This window comes from Pteropus medius, unplaced genomic scaffold, assembly GCF_902729225.1.
Source record: "Pteropus medius unplaced genomic scaffold, Ma_sr-lr_union100, whole genome shotgun sequence".
Lineage (NCBI taxonomy): Eukaryota > Metazoa > Chordata > Mammalia > Chiroptera > Pteropodidae > Pteropus > Pteropus medius.
The window spans coordinates 36,169,750-36,189,248 of record NW_024344378.1 but is presented as its reverse complement, the minus strand read 5'-3'; the positions used below and the strand labels follow the sequence as shown (position 1 = coordinate 36,189,248).

Below are 19,499 nucleotides of genomic sequence, written 5' to 3'. Positions count from 1 at the left end.
CACAGCTGGCTTCTGAGTACTATTTAAACTCTTCTGATCAATTTTTTAAAATTATACTTTATTAGTTTCAGGTGTACAGTACATTGGTTAGACATTTATAGTTTATAAAACAATCCCCCTAATTGCTCTTTCTCTCCTCTGGCTCTACACATAGCTATCACGTTACTGCTGACTACATTCCCTATTCCGTGCTCCCCATCCCTGTGACCATCTATCAACTACTAATTTGTACTTCTTTAACCCTTTACCCCATTCTTCTAGCCCCCCAACCCCCTCCTGTCACCAGATTGTCCTCTATATTTGTTTTTGATTAGTCTGTTCTTTTTGTTCCTTAGATTCCACATTTTATTGCCCTTTCAGAGAACTGTAGGTGGGATCAGGTGTACAGCACACATTAGCAGACAGACGAGTAATGGCTGTTGCTTCTTACTGCCCTTCACCAATGCCGCATCTTTGAGAGGGGAAGCAGATTTTTAAAAAGAATAATTCATTTTATTTTTCAAATTCAAATAAAAATTTAATTACTGATTAGTGGGTTCTTGTATATTGGAGAGATGAGAGACTTTTAGAGGTAAAGGGCAGCAAAAGGAAGATATTATAAAGTTCTGCCTACTTATCTTTTTTTAAAAAAAATTGTCGAATAGGTAATACTTTCTCATGGAGTTCAAAAAGAAAAGATAAAAGGCTACACAGTAAAAAGGTTCCTTCTCATCCCATCTGTCAGCAAAAGCTCTGAGGTTTCCAACCCCTACGCAGGTAAATATTGTTATTATTGTCTTATGTATCCTTTTGGAGTTTCTATATAAAGCATACATAAGGAAGCATCAATATACATTCTTAATTTGTCCCCTATAAACAAAAGATAGCAGCCTATACAATTATATATCCTGTTTTCACTTTATGTATTCTGGATAGCTTTTTATATCAAGACATAAAGAGTTTCTCTTTTTTTTTTTTTTTTTTTTTTGGTTTTAAAATTTATTCTTTAATAGCATCATGATATTACTTTTTTAGTAATGTACAACATTGATAGTAACCTCAAGTCAACTAGTTTGATAGCTTAAATAACATTCAGTATGCTTGGCTCTGTGCCTAGGATATTTACATGTGATAATTAAAAGTGATCCTCATTCTTTCTGCATATTAAGAATCTAAGGTTCAGAGATTACATAATTTTCCATGTTAAAAATAGCATGTACTTTTGAAGCTGAATTCATGTCCTCTGATTTCAAGGCCAATATTAATTGGTAGTCCCCTACTTAGAAGTCTAAATTGACCAAACCATTCTCTTCAGTAGTTGCTTTGTATGATTATGTTCAGTACTGACTTTCCATGTTGCTTGATTGACTGATTAGTTCAGATGGCCAGACTTGTTCCACATATACTAGGGCGACATGGACACAGGAAAAGCTTGGCAGGACTTGAGTTCCTAAAGCTAAAGACTAACAAAGTCCTTTCACTCATTATCATTTTGGTCACTCTTGTTTTTTATCTTTTAGGAATAAATTTAGCTTTTCTAGAATTGGGAAAATATCTAGAATTGGGAGACTGTTAGTTTTACTTCCCTCTTTAGGAGCTTGTTTGATTCTCATGAGGATGAGTCAAATAATTTTATTTATAAATTTCTGTGGTACACTGTGAAAGAATATGTGGGACCAGTGCCATGGGGAGAAAGGGAAAGAAGCATGGTGGTAAAAGCACTTAACTGTGGCAGTTCTTCTCAAACAATTTTCTGACCAGGTCCCAGAAAGGAATACACTTGGGCTGGCCACTCAGCAGCAGTCCTGTCCCTGAAAACCAGATCATTTGGGAGGCTACTACTCTAGACTTTGATGGTTCAAATAACCTACCGAATAGGGAGTCCAGTTTTTTATAGAAAATTTGTCAAGCTGTCAACAAATCATATCGAATTATGTTTTATGCACAGTCCTCTCTTGCTCAACCTCCTCTGTTTCACTGCTTTTAATGCCATAAAAAATGGAAGAGCACAAAATAAAGATAATTATCTTTGGGGGGTTTATTGCCTTATATTTATCTTTACAAATTGAATACCCATTTATGCTCTGGGATATCTTTCTCTGGCTGTTTCAGTTTAGTCAATGTGGTTCATATTTCCTTCATTCACATAACAATAATAAAAAGTTAGATATATCTAACATACCATAGATAGGCACCAGTATGCAGAATTACAGAGGGGGGATGCATTTTAGAAACAGAGTCATTGAATTCAAAGGAGAAAATTGTCGTATTCTTAGCAGAAAGTGGCTGAGGCATAGCAAAGTCTAATATATTTCTGACCCTTAGATTTACGGTACCTATCCAGCAGAGCCAGTTTCCTTCATGAAGAATGACTTAACAGGCTGCCTACGGCTTCTCTCCATAAGCCTGTGAATAGATGAAAGCTCCTGGCACAGTTTCACTACTAACCTTTTTTCAGGGCAGCCTGTCCTCCTATCCAAGTCTATTTGAAGATGAGCGCTTATGGAATTTAGAGTTTTGACAGTGTCTTGTACTTACTGGCATTGAATGAACCCTCCTGTCTCTTTTTGGGGATTGCTTTGGTAATGATACTAAAAGTAAAAACATGGAATCATTAGAATGAAAGATAAGTACATACATTGTACATGTACCTTGTTTTTCACCTAGCAAATGTGGAAAATACTTTTCTATGTCATTCATCATGTTCAAACTTGCTTTTTGGTCACTCTTCTTTTTTATCTTTTAGGACTAAATTCAGCTTTTTTAGAATTGGGAAAATATACTAATAATAAAATCACAAAAATCATAGTGCAGTAGAGAGATGTCAGTAATAACTAAATGCGTCATTTTCTGAAGTGCTTTCTATGGAATATAAGTCACAGTAAGATACTGAATAAAAATATTGTTTCAATGTTTTCTGAATTTAGATTAAGATTTTTTTTCTTTATCATTAAAATCTAATGGAATGGAACACATGAAAGGTTTGGGGTGTGTGTGCGTGTGTGTGTGTAAAGATGTGTCGTGACTAAAAAAATGTTTAAGGGATGATTTGAGCTAAAAAATGAAAGGCTCCTGGGGTTACTTAAGCAATACTTAAAAGGCTTCTACAGAGAAAGGTGAGCTTTCTTTCTACTAAAAAGAAAAGAGCCTTTGGTTATAGTCTGTGGGATTATATGAAGATTGTTAAAAATTAAATTTTCCATATAAACTTGGGCTGATAGATTGGTAGTAGGGAAGGGGCTGTGTTGGATACTATGAGAATTTAAAGAAATATGTGATTTTTTTTCTCAAGAAACTTCTCATTTATTTGGGCAGACAAGACAAAATGCAGAAAATAGTTAAGGCCCATAATGAGATAGAGAAGTTCAGAGAAAAGGGAGGTCAGTATGGGCCAGTATGATTCTAAACTGGGATAGGGGTAGGGTAGCATGAGAATAACTAGAAATGATTAAAAATACACATGCTTGAGCCATTTTATTTTCCCCTCAAGATTCTAGGGGGTCTAGAAGGCAAAGCCAAAAGCACATTTAGGCATCTGTACTTTGATAAAAGATAACTGGGCAATTATATTTCTGATATTTCTACCATTTTCTTCCTACTACCTGCCAAGTGAGAACCACTGGACTGGAGTGAAAGAGTGGTTGTGTGTAGCAAATACACAACAGGGAGAAAAACCAAAGCAAGCAGAGGAGTTTGGTCACTTTGGATAAGAGAGATAGGTAGGTAGGTGGATGGATAGAGGGATGTATCATTGATAGGTAAATAGGAAGCAATTTAAATTTTTATGCACAATGTGACCTCTTAAAAATACTGCTTAGGGTTGGGTCATCCAGTAGAGGGGTAATAGAGTGCATTAGTGGACCTGATGTTATGAAATTTTTTAGTTGTAAGGAACTTTTTAACTCTAACCTTCTTGTATAAGTAGAAAATTGAGAATTTGGAGAAGTTAATTGTTTTATCTAAAACAGTTTATGCTAGAGCTAGCCAGTAAGCTAGTGTGTAATCCAAGCTTGTAGTGATGAAGACCTGAGCAAGGTTGGTGTTTGGGAATATTATCATGTTAAGTCCAGATAAAATACATGTTTAGGAAGAAAAACCAATAGGTCTCAATCATCCATTAGTGTTTTTAAGAATAAAGAAGTAATTAAAGGCTCCTTACCATTTACACATTGACTCTTTCAGAAAGCTTTAAAAAACATCTTTCTAAACTTGGACCTATCCTTTAAGAAACTGTTTCTAGAAGAAAAGTGGCATGCGCTTTATATGGTATCTTATAAATGACTTCGCTTTTTCATTATATTATTATAATCCCTCACTTTGTGGAGTCGCACTTTTTTTGCCTGCTAAAAATCTCGATTTAATTCTTGTCTGAGAAAGAAACAGTAATGAATTTCATGTTTTTCAGGTAACTAAGCAAGACAAGAACCTCATAAAGCCTCTTTATGATCGATGCAGAATTATCAAGCAAATATTGTCAGCGCCTTCCCTTATTCCAACAATTGTAAGTCAGGATGCTTGCATTAACTAGAAATCTGTATTTATGCTTTGTATTGGTGTTTAGTTAGGGAGGCAGCACTATGAGAGTTATAAAGGGTCCTTCTTGGCTGCTAACAAGGCGAGTTATTTTCAAAAAGTAGAAATGTGGTCTCCATCAACCTCAGCACTATACTTAACAGTGGCTGATAATTAAAATTATTGTGAAACAGGAATATATAGTGTTTTTTTGTTTTCGTTTTTTTGCAAATGTATTTTTGAAGGCAGTTTTAACATTTTCTTCCATTGCTTGGTTGAGTAGAACAAATGATGGATTTCAGTTTGGCATTATCTAATTTACAGCACAGCTAGATAAAATATAGCCTTTCTATTCTGTTATTTTATCTCCTTTCCTAAGAAAATTGACAGTATGTTACTTGATATAATGCAACATTTGTTTTTGATACCATTCAGCCATTACTGTACAAGATATAAGTAGATTCATTTCAATAGAAAATATGAATACTAAAATTGAGTTAGACTACTTTTAATAAAGAATGATTTACAAGAATACAGAACTAGAAAAGCACCACAAATCCTACTCCATCAATATTCAACAGTCACTTGTTCAAGATAGCAATATAAAAAGGAATAAATATTAACAAATATAAATTTAAATATACTTGAGTACATTTACACTTTCACAATTTTAAAGACAAAGACAATAGTGATTCGTAATCTTTGACATTTTTCCATTAAGGAAGCATAATTTAAATTGGGTATGATTTTCGGATTTCCTTGCAAGAAAATCTTTTGGTTGTGATAAGCATTACCAGAACAAGTTAAAGAGTAACTCCATTTTGCTTTGGCCTTAGTAGGGCTCTTTCCTGAATTTGTCAATTTTCTGAGTACCCTCTGTATATGAATGTGGCCCACAGCAGGACCTGCTTTGGGGTATTTCTGGATGACAAAAGGTGTCTGTAGTCCATCTGATCCCAACCCACATAAGTGTTATGAATCTGGGACCTAGAATGTCTGGGTAAAAGAAATTACTAGGCAGGGCAGCCCAGACTGGACTACATCTTAGATGTCTCTGCCGCCTTTGGCCCAGTAAGCAGAAATGAACGTGGTGAACATTTTAGCCCAGCATGGGTATCTCTTGGCTCATGAACTTCTGCAAGTTTTTTGATGCAACTGAGGAAGAGTTCCTTTTGGCTGCTTCCTTTTCGGTTCTCAGTAGGCATAGGGCCCACCTACTGTTTTCATGGCATCTTTTTATGGTTCCCCATCCTGTTTTTGCTTCCACAAGAGACATTTAGCATTTTGTGACTTTATTTAACTCTGCCTACGATAAGCAGGAGGAAGAGGACTCTGATGAAGACTGTCCACAGGGAAGCCAACAACCTTCTTTGCCAGATCCAGCATCTCACCTTCCTGGTGGTGATCACCTAACCTACTCTAATGAGACTGAGCCTGTAAGGGTCCTACTACCAGATGAAAAGAAAGAAATCAAACAACCAGCCCTCTCCATGTCCAATTTACACGAGGCCACCATGTGAGTGCGAATCTTAAGTGTGGCATCATCTTTTAACACCTTCTGGTCTGTAGTACCTTATATGTACATACAAAATTCAGAAGAGCTATTAGACTCTCTAAAAATGCTATCTACCAGAAAGCCTTAAAAGCATAATCTGGTTGTCTTCTTAACTGGAGAATTGAGAAGATGATGCCATGAAGAACCAAGCCCAATGAGGTCCTAAAGATGTCATAAATGCCAATATTCAGTTTGCTACAGATGCACATCTTTTCAGCAGGGCCTGGCACCAGTCTAACTCTTGGCAGTTTGTGAAGTGAAGCTGGCCTTTGAAAATGCCAGACCAAAGGAATTGAGATCCTGTGTGGGTCAACAGTTATCAGGGCCTTTATTCTAGTCTGTGCCATTTAGATAAGATGGTTTCTCCCGGTTGGGAATCCCCTTGGCCTTAAGTAAATGAGCCTCCTTTTGTTTCCTAATGGCCCTTCAGTCAGGACCTATTTGGGATTTTCATTAGCATTATCATTATTGTCATTCAGTAGCTGGCATTTCTCTTGATCATTTGGCTTTCCTTTGGTTTGTACATTACAGGCCGGATTATGAGATTTCCTTTAATGTATATTATGGTAAATGTATGCCCAAGATAGGGATGGAATCCCTACAAATATATGAGGTGAAATCAATAATTAAATTGTAAGTTGAAATTTTAGTGTCCTTGTGGAATCAGTTGGTACCTTGATTTCAGCTCATAGAAGAGTGACCTATTTGGAAGCAGAAAATTAATCTTTCTTCCTCCCTCCCTTCATCTTTCCCTACCTTCCTCCCTTCTTTCATTTATTTGTTGGTTAGTTGATTGGTTAGTTCTAAAGCAGCTGTTCTGAACTTATTTTAAGTGTTGGACTTTTCGGAAACCAATGGAATTTTTTTTTTTTTTTTAAATAGAATTTCAGGGAGTTCACAGAGTCTCATTCTCTGAAACCATACACTAGTTCCCCAGATAAAAATTCTTGCTGTACAGTATGTGATTTTTCTCTCTCTTGTCTTAGTTGAATGAAGTGAGTAGAATTTTCAGTGTAGTTTTCTTTTATGTCTTTGTTTCCTTTCCTAGGGGTTTGCCATTCTCCCCATACTCTAGATTAAGGGTAGAATTTTCTTTAAAATCTTTTCCTCTTGTGCCTCCATGTTCATTCTATCACCAAACACTATGACTGTTCTTTCAAAAAATCTTTCTTGCTCATCAATTCATATGGCTTTTATCTTCACCACTTTTATAATGGATTCAGTTTATTTGCCTCCTGTCTGTCCTCTCTCCTTTCCTATGACATTGTTTTCATCAAATAACTTCCTCTGCTTATGTGCTCCTCTATGGTCAAGCTCTATATGTGCCATACTGATTCAAAGACACCTTTTTAGGAAGAACACTTCTGCCTAAATATCATAATATGCTTTTGCTGAACACATAAATCTGTTCATGATCTCTCAATTATCTCAGAGCTCAGTAACGGCAAATATATATTTTACCTGATATAGGCCTGTACTTCTTGACCATCTCCGAGAAACTAGGGCTGACAAGAAGAGACTTCGGAAAGCCTTAAGAGAATTTGAAGAACAGTTTTTTAAACAAACGGGAAGGTAAGTGTGGGTGGAGGTATATTTTAAGTTAATATTTCCTAGAGAACTATTGTTAAATATGAGCTAGAATTTTTTGAGGAACAGTGACGTTATACAAGATGTAAATAATTTCCACAGTGACTTAGACCCAGGATTTGTCTAATGCAACATTCTGTTAATGCCATTAGTTAGGTACGTTTTATGGGAGGCTGTAGCTATCAAGTATGAAAAAAAAGGTTTGAAAAATAAAGGATGAACTCCCCAAATCCCTAACTTTAAATAATAAATATCGCTGTAACTATTCAGTCTATCTAAACCTTTAAAAAATTGATTTTTCAGCCTACATAACTTCTTTGTTCTTGGTTACTTAGTTCCACAAGTTATTCTCTAGTTTATTAAATAATTCTTTCTTTCCATTAAATATATCCTTTAAACTTCAGGATACCCTTAGTTATTTTATTTTAGGATTTGGTCAAAAGTTCATAGCTATTCTTTCTATCCCTTAAATATTTAGCTTAATCCTCCATTTGTCCTTTCTTTTTCTATGTCAACTCAAGTGTCTCATTCTGCGCTCCATTAGTTTTCTCTAAATTTTAGTGTATCATCAACATAACAACAATATATATATATATATATATATATATATATATATATATAAAAATCATGAGATAAGGGTTAGTAATCTACTTCTGGAAGAGACAATGACAAATCTCTTAGCTATTCTGAGCCTGTTTCTATGAAGAAATAACTGGACTTTCTGGGATGCTTTGGAAGTATAGCTGTTATATGGGATGTCAGTCTTAAAAATAATAATAATAATGAATATAATTTTCCAAAAGTCACAGTGTTGCCAAGTGGGGAACAAAACGGACTGGTATGTGAAGGAACAGCAGTTCAAAAGTCACAGAGTTATTAAGGTGGCAGAGGTGGGAGTCAGTGATGCACTGGCTTCTCGGTATTCCTCTTCATCTATGTATTTGCCTTTCCTGAATGGCTTTCATTTCAGCAAACTGAGGGTTGCCCTGATGGAGAGAGACTATTTTCTAAAGCATCTTAAAAGGTTGGTCTACTCACCTCTTAGGTCAGCAGCTTTTTCATTTCAGTCCTTCAGAGCTGTTCACTAGGACTGGACCTAAGTCAGAAACTTTTTGCATTCAGCAAATAACCCACCTAGTTTTCTGCCTGGAATCTTTCTTTCCAGTTCATTGCTACAAGTCCAGGTTACTTACCTTTTTGCTGATATTAACTAATCTAGTAAGGATGTTGTGTGGCTATTAAACTTAGTATAAAACATAATTTCCTGTTTTCTTTTTCCATTTCTATTTTTTCCTTTATAAAATTTCCATACAACTTTTACATTTTTACCTATCTAAACCCAGGAGTCTGTTTTAAAGAGTTTGAGAACTTCTCAGTGTACTAGTAGTCCTGCCTAATGGATCTGCCATGGTACTTGGCATGCCTTCCGACATAGAGGGAAGTGCTACATACAGTATTCTACTTCAGCTGTGAGTCCTAAACCCATTTCAGATATGTCTATATTTGACTGAGGTTGTATGCCCTCTTGTGGTAATACACTTACACTAAATGCAAAAGTGGTGATATGTTACAACCAAAAATAAATGGTTGAATGGCTAGGAAATATGGATCTTAATCTTGTTTTCTTAAGACATTTTATTAGGAAGACCTAACTATCCATAAGGTAAAATAATCATGCAAATGGCTTACTAAAAATTTTAAGGTGCTGTAAATGTTCTTATAATTACTATACAAGAGGCATAATCATATAGATTTGACATTAACAATTATGAGTCAGGAATTATGCTAAGAAGCACTTTAGCATGTTTTATATAATGGGAAATTGCTTCAGGAAATACTAGAAAAATTTTTTATTCTGGTCAATGCACTCTTATTTATTAGGAAAACGGAGTATGCAGGGAAAAGTTACATAATGGATTATTCATGTTTCCCAATAAATTAGACCATTTCTTCACTTAGATTTGTGTATAAAAATTAAAGTGGTTTTTAGACACTCAGTTTGATAAGTCTGGGCCATAGTACAGAATGGAGGCAAAGGAATTATGTTATATAATTTAGACATTTAAGAGGAGCCCTGCCTATAGATTTGTGTACCATTCTGAGTTCTGTACTAAAAATTGCAGGGCAGTGAATAGTGGTACAACACGAGTAGATAACTACATTTTTGGGAATAACCTTTTTTTATTTGTAAGAGATATAACTTTTATGATACTGGGAAAATAGAAGGGGGCATACATAAGACATTAAATGTTTGATTTTTATCCATGTTCAGCCATACTGATATTGAAGAGTATTTATGTTTATATTCAGTAGCAATTGTGATGACTTCATCTGTTTGCTACTCCTTGTATTTCAAAGTCATAGGTGAAAATGTTTTAAAAGCAATTAGCTACCTTATCAGCCAAGGAGCAAAAGGCTTCTGAGATCCTAAAGCAATTATTGCCCTGTAGACTAAAGAAAATGTCCTGGCAAGATATTTTTGTTGGAAGGCAAATGGTTTTAACTCCAGATGATACCTAATTGTTGTTCAAAGTAAATGGCAAGAACATTTAGAATGCATATGTATAAAAATCTATTCACTGTCTTATGTCTAGTCTTAGTAGAATTAGATGTAAAGAGAACCACTGAAATTTAGACTCATAAATTACTTCAATCAAGGAACTTCTCAGTGATTCTACTTTCTACACATTAGCAGAAACAGGTATAATTATAAGAAAACCTGGAAATATTTCATGTTTGTAAGGTAGCTATTGAACTTTTTTCTCCGATCACCATAAATTTATAAATTATTTTTGTTAATATGATTTCTGTAGTATTTTTACTTAATATTTTAAACAACTATCACTATAAAGGTAGAACATTCTGCATAGGCATGGAACTGTGGCATGGATAATGGGGGAATGACAAGACAAGGAATGCCTGAGGGTTCTGTTTTTTTTACCTCTGACCTTTTCACTTGCCATATTGTTATATGCACTGGACCATATATTTGCAAAACACCTATGACACTCAAGTTCTTGAAGGGTACTATTATGTAGAAACCTACTAACACATGGTAGAAGGAATGAATGAAGGTGAAAGGGAAGGTGAAAAAGACATGATGCAAAAACTAGGTGGAAACTACTTCCCTGTACTTTCTCAAGTAAGAATTATAAAATGATTTATAATGACTTGATTTATTCTGAACTAATAGATGGTATTTTTTGTTTTGCAGAAGTCCACAAAAGGAAGATAGGATACCAATGGCAGATGAGTACTATGAATACAAGCACATAAAAGCCAAACTGAGACTACTAGAGGTCCTAATCAGCAAGCAAGATGTGGCCAAAACTATCTGAGGTTCAAGAAATATTTGTGATCACTTTCAAGATAAAGTTTATTTTCCTCTGCCACTCTTGCTAAGTAAGTAGTTTTGACATACCAAAAACTGAAGCACTTTAGTGGTAGTATTAGCTGTTTTTAAGAAGGGATGGCAAATCTAATTATAAATGAGAGGGATTTAAAAAGGGTGGAAGTACAGTAACAGGATAATTGGAAAAAAAATTCAACTTCCTCCATGCCAAGGAGAAAACATTATAATTATTTTGGAAAACATCTCAATAACACATAGCATCCACTTGTTCAATGGGCCACTTAGTAACGTCTATTTAGTGTCCAAAGATTGCTTATGTTGATGTATGGAAAAAAGCATGATTCAAAAACTTAAGAGGAGGAAAATAAACTCTTCTTTTTACATAGGACGGAATACAGATAGTAAGAATGTAATTTATCTGAAACTTATAATAGATTTTTAAGTAATAAAAAAAATCTACTACCTTGTCCCGTCTGCTAGACTTTCAGTACCCTAAAATATACTAGAATGTGTCACTGCTAATTTTTTATTTCTATATAAAAATAGTACATTATTTTATCTGTTAATTGAAATTTTACATTTCTGATTACCAAAGTTCATTCTGATAGCATGTACTTTGTGAATTATCTTTGTCTATAATTGGCAGATGTTTATATTAAAATAAAATATTGTATTAAAATTTGAAAATAGGTATTTTGGATAGATAAGTGTCTGCAGTATATAATTTAATGTGATCATAGTTATGATTGCTAATCTTTTTGTTTACTATAACTAAGATTATATAACTATTTTTCCATTGGGAATATGCATTTTCTTAATGTTCCAAGGTCTATCCTTTGTTAAGTCAAAAAACTTTCTCATGAGCTATAGCTATTCGTCATTCTGTACAAAATGAAAGGTTTGAAAATTGTTTGCTATGATACCTTGGAAAAGAAGCCAGAATATTTTATTTGCTTCATCAACTTTAGTGTATGTTGTTTTGTTATTTTATACTAAAACGTGTTTATTTCTGCTTTTGTAAAAAGTAAAAGGTTGACATTTTCTCTTGTACCAACCATGTTTGTATTTCTATTTTCTGTAATGTTTAAGCATGATGTAGAACAAATTCACATTTTCATATAGTTTGGATGGGAAGAATATTGACTATTTCAGAGGCTTATTGTTTTCTCTGTATTTACCTGATATTTTGTAACTTTTATGAATCAGAATAATGTCCTTCATAAATTTGTTTAAAGTCATCTACTTGTAACAGGACAGATACACAACTATTTGAGGTTTACAAACTACATCTTTGATAAGGGAAATGGTTTCGTGACATGTATACAATTGCTATTAAAATGTAACTATATTCTATATGACTGTAAATATTTTATACAACAATACAAATAAAATATTTTTCTATTATATTTATTATGTTGAAACACAGTAGTTGTTTCCTGTTAGCTAATATAAATAACATAAATAACACTGTCAAACAACAAGTTGGAAGTGCTGACAATTCTAGGCTTCAAGATTTAACTCATGCTGCAATTACACCCTTTCATGCGGTTTGGAGTTATCCCAATATTTGTTCAGTAGATTAAAATGAATGCATATTCAAACACCATTTATAAGCCATTATTTTGTATTTTGCTAAAGCAGTTTATATAATTGTTTTGTTATGTTTGGCATAATGGAAAAATAAAAACATTGCAGCATCTAGGCAATAAAGTGTCAGAATGTAGAATTTAGGATTAAGTAGTGGAAAGGGTAGGGAATAGGAAACACTAAAACGGCTCTGAATGAAATTTGAAAAGCGGCAGTTTGCTTTTGGTGATAGCGGCATGTGCATGCTTCAGTGGAAAACATCTGGTAATGAAAATGGACGACAGAGAATCAATGCTCCTAAGGGAAAGAAAGGGACTGCATAAGAAAGTGGGCATTAACGTCCAACACTGATATTACAGGTTTTGCAGCTGGGATCTTTCTTTGCATTTGCAGTAGACAAACTCATGAGCTGATGACCAGTGATTTCTGCCACGGTGCCCAGAGAAAGATCCACAGGGTCAGTATAAATGACTTCTAAAATGACATCCTGGGCATGGTGGTAAACCAGCACCCCATCTTCTTCTGTGCAGGTCAAAAATTTATTATCCTTGGAATTTAGTTGAGGAAGGCGCTGCTTACAAAATTCATCTCCTGGTGATCCCACAGGAGCAATAACAAGAATCACATAATGATAAGCAGTGTACATACAGTAGAAGTCCCCAAAGTATAAGTTAGTGTTGGGGTTAAAAAGTTTTTCTGCTGCTATCTCAAACCTGTATCTTCCATAGGGTGAATCCTGGGGCGGCTTCCCAGTATTGAATTCAGTGCTGCAGCTGAAGAAAATGCCTTCTAATTTTCCACTGATAGGAGATCCATGGCTACCACTGTTATCCTTGACAGAGGGCTGCATAGCATTCCCATGGTGTTCTCTGCAAGAGAAAAAAATGTGCAATGCTTGGTACAACAGTGGTAAAGCTATTGATTTATAGATTTGAGTAGGCCTAAAAGTCAACTGTCTGCTATTAGAAGTTGGAATGCTCATCCTATTATCACATCAAGGAGAATGCATCTTTGACATTATCTATAGATGGCTAAGTTCTAGCCTTGACCTTAAGCTAAGGATGTAAAGACCTTGGAGGTCTTTAACATAATAAATTTCCTGGTCAGAAAAAACAAACTAATTTACATGGATTTTACAACTATCATGGAAAATTCAACAAAAATAGATTTACTTTTTAGTAAATAAAACAACTTTCATACTAGTATACTGGAATCAACCGTACAATATATACAATAACTTTTTTATTTTCCATGTTCTCTCTCTATTGTTTTTTCTTCTTGGAAGAATTTTTGAAAACAGATGAAGCAAATTTTAGAGCATCTAAGCACCTGAAAACAGACCAGTTCCCGCCCAAAGAACAGAGAAAATCAGAGAAATACTGACCTCCAGTGGTCACCTAAAATAGACACTGGCAATATTCCAAAAATCTAAACCTAATACCAAGATGTATTTATTTATTCTATTGTATTTCTTATTAAAAAAAAAAAAAATAGCAATAGTGGATCCTTTTTGTTTTTAAATTGTATGCTTAAATATAAAGAAATACCTTTGTTGGTGAGTATATACAGTCATTTCCATTCAACAATATTGAGAAATACAATAATTTGTGTTGTATCTCTGTACTCTAAATTAGGTGAATGGCATCCACCATGAATTATATGGACTCAAAGGTAGATAATTTACCAGATAAAAGAATTACGGACAAAACTCAGTATTCATAGGATGGATATTCAAGTATAAGGCAAGAAAGTTTTCGCCATCGAAATATGTAAAAATATATAATATTGCAAAGCACTTCATTTGAACAACACAGATGCCTAAATTCATTTCTCTTTCTATGATTCCTTTTGTATTTTCCACAGCTTGGAGCTGATTTAAATCTGGAACCGTGGTTTTGATTTAAGAAAAACTAGAGCGGAATGAAATAACAAAGTTTCCTAAATTTCTTTCACATACAATCCTGTCAATTTACGAACCTTTAAGAGTTTAAAGTGAAACCAAGGCTTTTAAAAATGACAAATTATAGGAATTACTGTGTAAAAGTTTTAGAACCTATATAGGATTTATCATTTTAAAAGGCTTAGTCTCACTTTAAAAAACACATCTGCCTATTTACTCTCCTGAAATTTTCTTCTACAAATGTGAAAGGACTGTAAATACTAAAAATACCTGTGGCATAAAATTCTTTTGAATTCTTGGAAACTGCTCCTGGGATAAACAGAGGCTATCTTATAAATACTAGCTGAACACTAGAATTCAAAAGTAAACAAAGTAGACTGTCCTTGTGAATAATTAATCCAAGATAATGGCTGAGAGATTTCTACTTAGGTGAAGCCTGAAAATCCCACTGGATTCACCATAATATTTCAGGAAATAATCACTCTTATATTTTTTCATTTTTAATGTTTTAAAGAGATCCACAAGAAGAGAAAACTCAGTAGCCGATATGAGACAGAAGGTACTGAGTTACTGAGAATTAGAGGAGTATGTACATGAAATGTTCACCAGTCTAAATCCTAGAGATTTAAGATCTTTCACTCAAATAGACAGGAATTGGTATTACAACAGATTACAATAAGGAATCTAAAGAAATGGAAAAATCCCCTGATCTGACTTTTTCCACTTAATTATTCTAGGAAATAAAATCAGAGTATAATTAATTATTTTAAAAAGAAAACTAAAACTGCTATTTCACAGAATTAGAGTCAAGGAAAATCTAAGTTTAGAATTTGGGATGGCATTTAGTAAAGCAAATCACCAAATATATAGATATATTTGTACACAGATATATACATTTGATTCTTACCGAATATAGTCAAAATATTCTTTGTGCTGATTACGATAAAAAACAGAAAATTTTAGCATCCGTCCTGCAATCACTTCAGCCTTCTCCAACAGTTGTGTTAGATGAACTTTTGAATAGTCTGAAATAAAAGAAGTCTGTTATTAAAAATATATTATCAAAAGTACCAACTACATGCTTAATAAATTGAAGATTATTAAAATTCATCTTAGCAGGAAATTACATTTAACAAAGAAAACATTGTCTTTGTGTGGCACATTTTTTTCTACAAAAATATTTTTGTTATGGTTTATGGTTGTTTTTTAGAATACTCTTGCATTTTTTTCACTCTTTGAAAGATCCTGAAACAAAAATGTGCAATAAGGAATAGAGGCTCTGCCTAACTCAAGTATTGTCCTTCAGTACCATACAAGCTTTTCTTCAATCAGCTGATAAACTGAGTAAAAGAAGCTTATAACTTGCAATCAAGAGCAAATAGAATTTAAAGGAGTAGCAATAATAATGTTCACTTAATTTACTCCCTAAATCTATGAGATTGGCAAGGTAGATTAAATAGAACCATTTTAATGATGTAGAAGTTGTGACTTGTCACAGTGTAATGATTTGCCTAAAGTTTATACAGTTAGTATCTTAGAAACTAGGTCTCTGGTCCTGAGTTGATGGTTTCTGGGTACACAAGACTGTTGAAAGTCTCTAAAGCATGTCTTAAAGTAACCCTATCTTTTACCAACTTTTTGTTTTGAAATTGAGGATTGTTGTCAAATTCCCGTGTAACAGAATCTGAGCAAAAAAATTTGGTCTAGAAAAATTATAAGACTTTCCAAATAAAAGCAACCTAATTGCATTGCTCATGGTTTGTTTACCCACTGCTTCACTGGCTCAACAAACATTTCTTTAGTTAGAACATATGATTTACCAGGTACCATTCGAAATTAGATGATCAGGTTAAAAGGTATATATAATATATATATATATATATATGTGTGTGTGTGTGTGTGTGTGTGTATTTCCTCTCAAAGAACTCATAGTTTAGGGGAAGAGATAAATATATAGACGACTATGACTTATTCTGGGGTAAGCACAAGGTTTTATCTCTTACATAGACTAGACTAGAAGTAGATTAGTGATATTCTATTTTATTTTATTTCCAACACTTTGCACAGTGCATAGCACACAGTATGTGCTCAGTAAATGTTGAATGAATGACAATTCATTTCAGAGTGAAAGACAATTCATACGCAACAGCTTTCTCAAAATTTACAGCGCCAAGGTTATTGATGATAAAGCTTATGTGAAACAGTCTCTGAATTATTTTGATAAACTGAAACAAGCTTTGAACAACTTAAGTTCCTCTTAGATTTTACTCATGGAAATAAACATGCAAAATAATTTATAGAAAAATATTGTGGCATATTTAAAAATTGGCATTTTCCTCATTATTTACCCCATAACATCCTTAGAAGAATTATGAGATGCTTGTAGTTAAATAGAAGAGTAACAAGGAGATCACTCTAAATGAAAATAAGAAGACATAAGATTTTCCTTAATATACATAGAAATAAAACATATGCTCATATTGTTAAATAAATTGTAGAAAAGAGTATGTGTGTATATCGATCAATAGAGATATAGATAAGTTCTGGACTAGAAATGCCAAAAGTCTTCCTTAAGATGAAAAAGAAATAATATTTCAAACCTTTCCCTAATGTCAAGTGAGGTTTTAGCAAGTATATTATAGTTTTTAATGGGCAGGCAAATACTATGCTACTGTTTGGTGTAGTCCTATGGAAAATAGCATGGATTCAAACAATGTCAAAAGAGATTGTGTCTCTTTCTGTGTCTTAATTAAATTTCCCTGGGAGGACACAATAAAAGAAAGTGAAAAACATGCAGTAAGAGAAGTAAGCATGAGGTAGATTCCAGCAAGGAATTTTAATTCGGGAAAAAAATTGAGGGGATATATAAATTCCAACATGACACATCAAATATAGGTAAAAGTTATGTCGATGAAAATTTGACTATTAATAGAAAATTAATAGTAAATGAAAATCTTTAGCTATTTCATCATTAATTACTGGCCTATGATTAATATAATATTTTATCTATTCTAAATGTATTTTTAACATTTTAGCATGTCTGACATGAGTCTGACAATAAATGTGGTAAGAAAACACTGTTTCATAGTTTCACTGGCAGTATCTTTTCTTAGTGGTATATAAAATGGTGGATCTTAACAATAACAAGAAAGATAGGGAGAAATATGGTAATATAGTAGAAGAGAGGTTATTTTCCTTATTCTCAAACATTGAAATCCTTAGCAATCAAGGATACTGCAATCCTTAGCAACTTTCTCACGGACTACATAAAAAGGTTGAAGATAAAACCAAAATAACATAGAATTAAATTTTATCCATTCAGCATATATATAGGAGAAGTTTTATACTGAGTTTGAGATTAAGAAACAAGAAGATACTGAGATAAAGCAGTAGCTAAGCAGGTACTGAGTCTAAAATAATGCAAGTATGAGGTTGGGGGATAATCGCTGATTTATCTGAAAGATGCCTCAGCTGAGGAAAGTTGCTAAGCAACCTGCAATAGGTGAGGGGAATTGTTTTTAAGACTTTTTCTACAAGCTCCTTTATGTTAAACAAACACTCAGCCATTCTCTACAATTTTTTAGAGGAAACAATCACCTAGACAGAAAGGAAACAAAGTACCATTTTAAGAGACAAAAAGAGAAGATGACATGTATTCAGGTAGAGATATCTTTGTATCCTTTCAACACCTATTTCAGTACTCAATAAATATTTGTTTCTTGATTGAATGAATAAACAGATAAACAAATGAGATGGAAGGTGAAATCTCCAATCCAGTAGAATGTTAAGGTACAGTTCAAGATCAAAGGGGATGGGCTCTCCACATCAGATATCCCAAACCAAATGGCTATGAGGTATTCACTAGTGAAGAAAAGCTACGTGCGACACGACCCTAGAGATAGATTTTCAGCACTCGAGTTAAAAAAAATTCAGTAACATTTCTGGTTAGGTACATTCATTGAGATTTGCCTTCCCCCACTGCCAAATTAGAGAAGGATGTTTCTGGCTTCTTCCTTTTAATACCTGCAAAAACAACAACAACAACAACAACAACAACAAAACTCTCTCAAAATTTACTGAATATATTTTTAAACTGCATCAATTTTTATTTCCAAAGCTTTTACTTAAATCAAACTACGCATGCAGCAAAGAACTAATTTAATGCCATTACCCAGCTTTTCTGAGAACCTCAGTTCCCTCCAATCAATACAACATTGTTCTGTTACATAATGCTACTAGCAACACAAAAATGTGCAATGTGATACACGACAACTTATAATTACAAAAAGACGTATTTTTTTTCTGTAATTAGTTTCCCAGGAATTATTAAACAAGATTTTTTTTTTCTGTATTTGTACATAGTTCTCTTACCTGCTGTGCAGAATTCTATAATTTCACTCCATTCAGACACAACATAATCACCATCAACTTGTTTTGAGGCTGTCTGCACTGCTACTGTATACTCAGTTCTTGGGCTCAAAAACCAGTGCCCACGGACAGTCATTGGCAAGGGAACAGCTTTTGCCACTAATTTTGTTGGAACATCCTAAGAAAGGAAGAACAGAAAAAAGGAAAGAAGGAAGGAATGAACAAAAGAAATAAGTTAATTTAGCAGTATAACTTGAATCATTATAAACAACGTAAAAGAACTTATTAAATGCCTAGCTAATGATAGAATTGTCCTGTTTAAAGATATTTAACAATTATTATATTCCAATCTCTTACTCTTCAGATGTAAAAATTAAGGCCCAACTTGATCAAGAGACAATGCCCAAGGTCATATAGCTAGTTAATGACATAAATGTACTTGGATTTTAGTTTTCTTGATTTCCAGGATAATGTTCTTTTCTGCACACTCCTTATAAAGCAACATTCTAATAGTAAATGATAAAATGAAACAGAAACATGAAATAAAATTCAATAGATTTAGTATTTAAAATTACATTTGTTTAATATATACTACTCAATAATTCTGAGTAGCCCATTACTAAGTATTCTATATTTAAAGGGAGAGAACGTTTTAAAAA

At 33.6% G+C, this 19,499-nt stretch overlaps 2 protein-coding genes across 15 annotated transcripts in view; one reads left to right on the top strand and one right to left on the bottom strand.

Moving 5' to 3' along the window:
* The window catches only part of FAM13C (family with sequence similarity 13 member C), a 141,697-nt gene extending 129,302 nt beyond the window's left edge, over positions 1–12,395 (top strand). For 7 of the 14 annotated variants that reach the window (XM_039871854.1, XM_039871851.1, XM_039871852.1 and 4 more), the window contains 4 exons: positions 4,385–4,480; positions 5,808–6,007; positions 7,517–7,618; positions 10,848–12,391. In XM_039871854.1, coding sequence (XP_039727788.1) covers positions 4,385–4,480; positions 5,808–6,007; positions 7,517–7,618; positions 10,848–10,971 — 522 coding nt within the window. In that variant the 3' untranslated portion in view covers positions 10,972–12,391. Of the gene's footprint in view, positions 1–644; positions 757–3,589; positions 3,699–4,384; positions 4,481–5,807; positions 6,008–7,516; positions 7,619–10,847 lie in introns of those variants that run through there. The other 7 variants (XM_039871860.1, XM_039871857.1, XM_039871848.1 and 4 more) reach the window with 4 other exon arrangements.
* Positions 12,199–19,499, bottom strand: part of PHYHIPL (phytanoyl-CoA 2-hydroxylase interacting protein like) — a 51,031-nt gene continuing 43,730 nt past the window's right edge. Inside the window, exons 3-5 of the mRNA XM_039871861.1 lie at positions 18,844–19,018; positions 15,380–15,497; positions 12,199–13,441 (exon numbers count right to left, since the gene is read on the bottom strand). Coding sequence (XP_039727795.1) covers positions 12,907–13,441; positions 15,380–15,497; positions 18,844–19,018 — 828 coding nt within the window. The 3' untranslated portion in view covers positions 12,199–12,906. The remainder of the gene's footprint in view (positions 13,442–15,379; positions 15,498–18,843; positions 19,019–19,499) is intronic.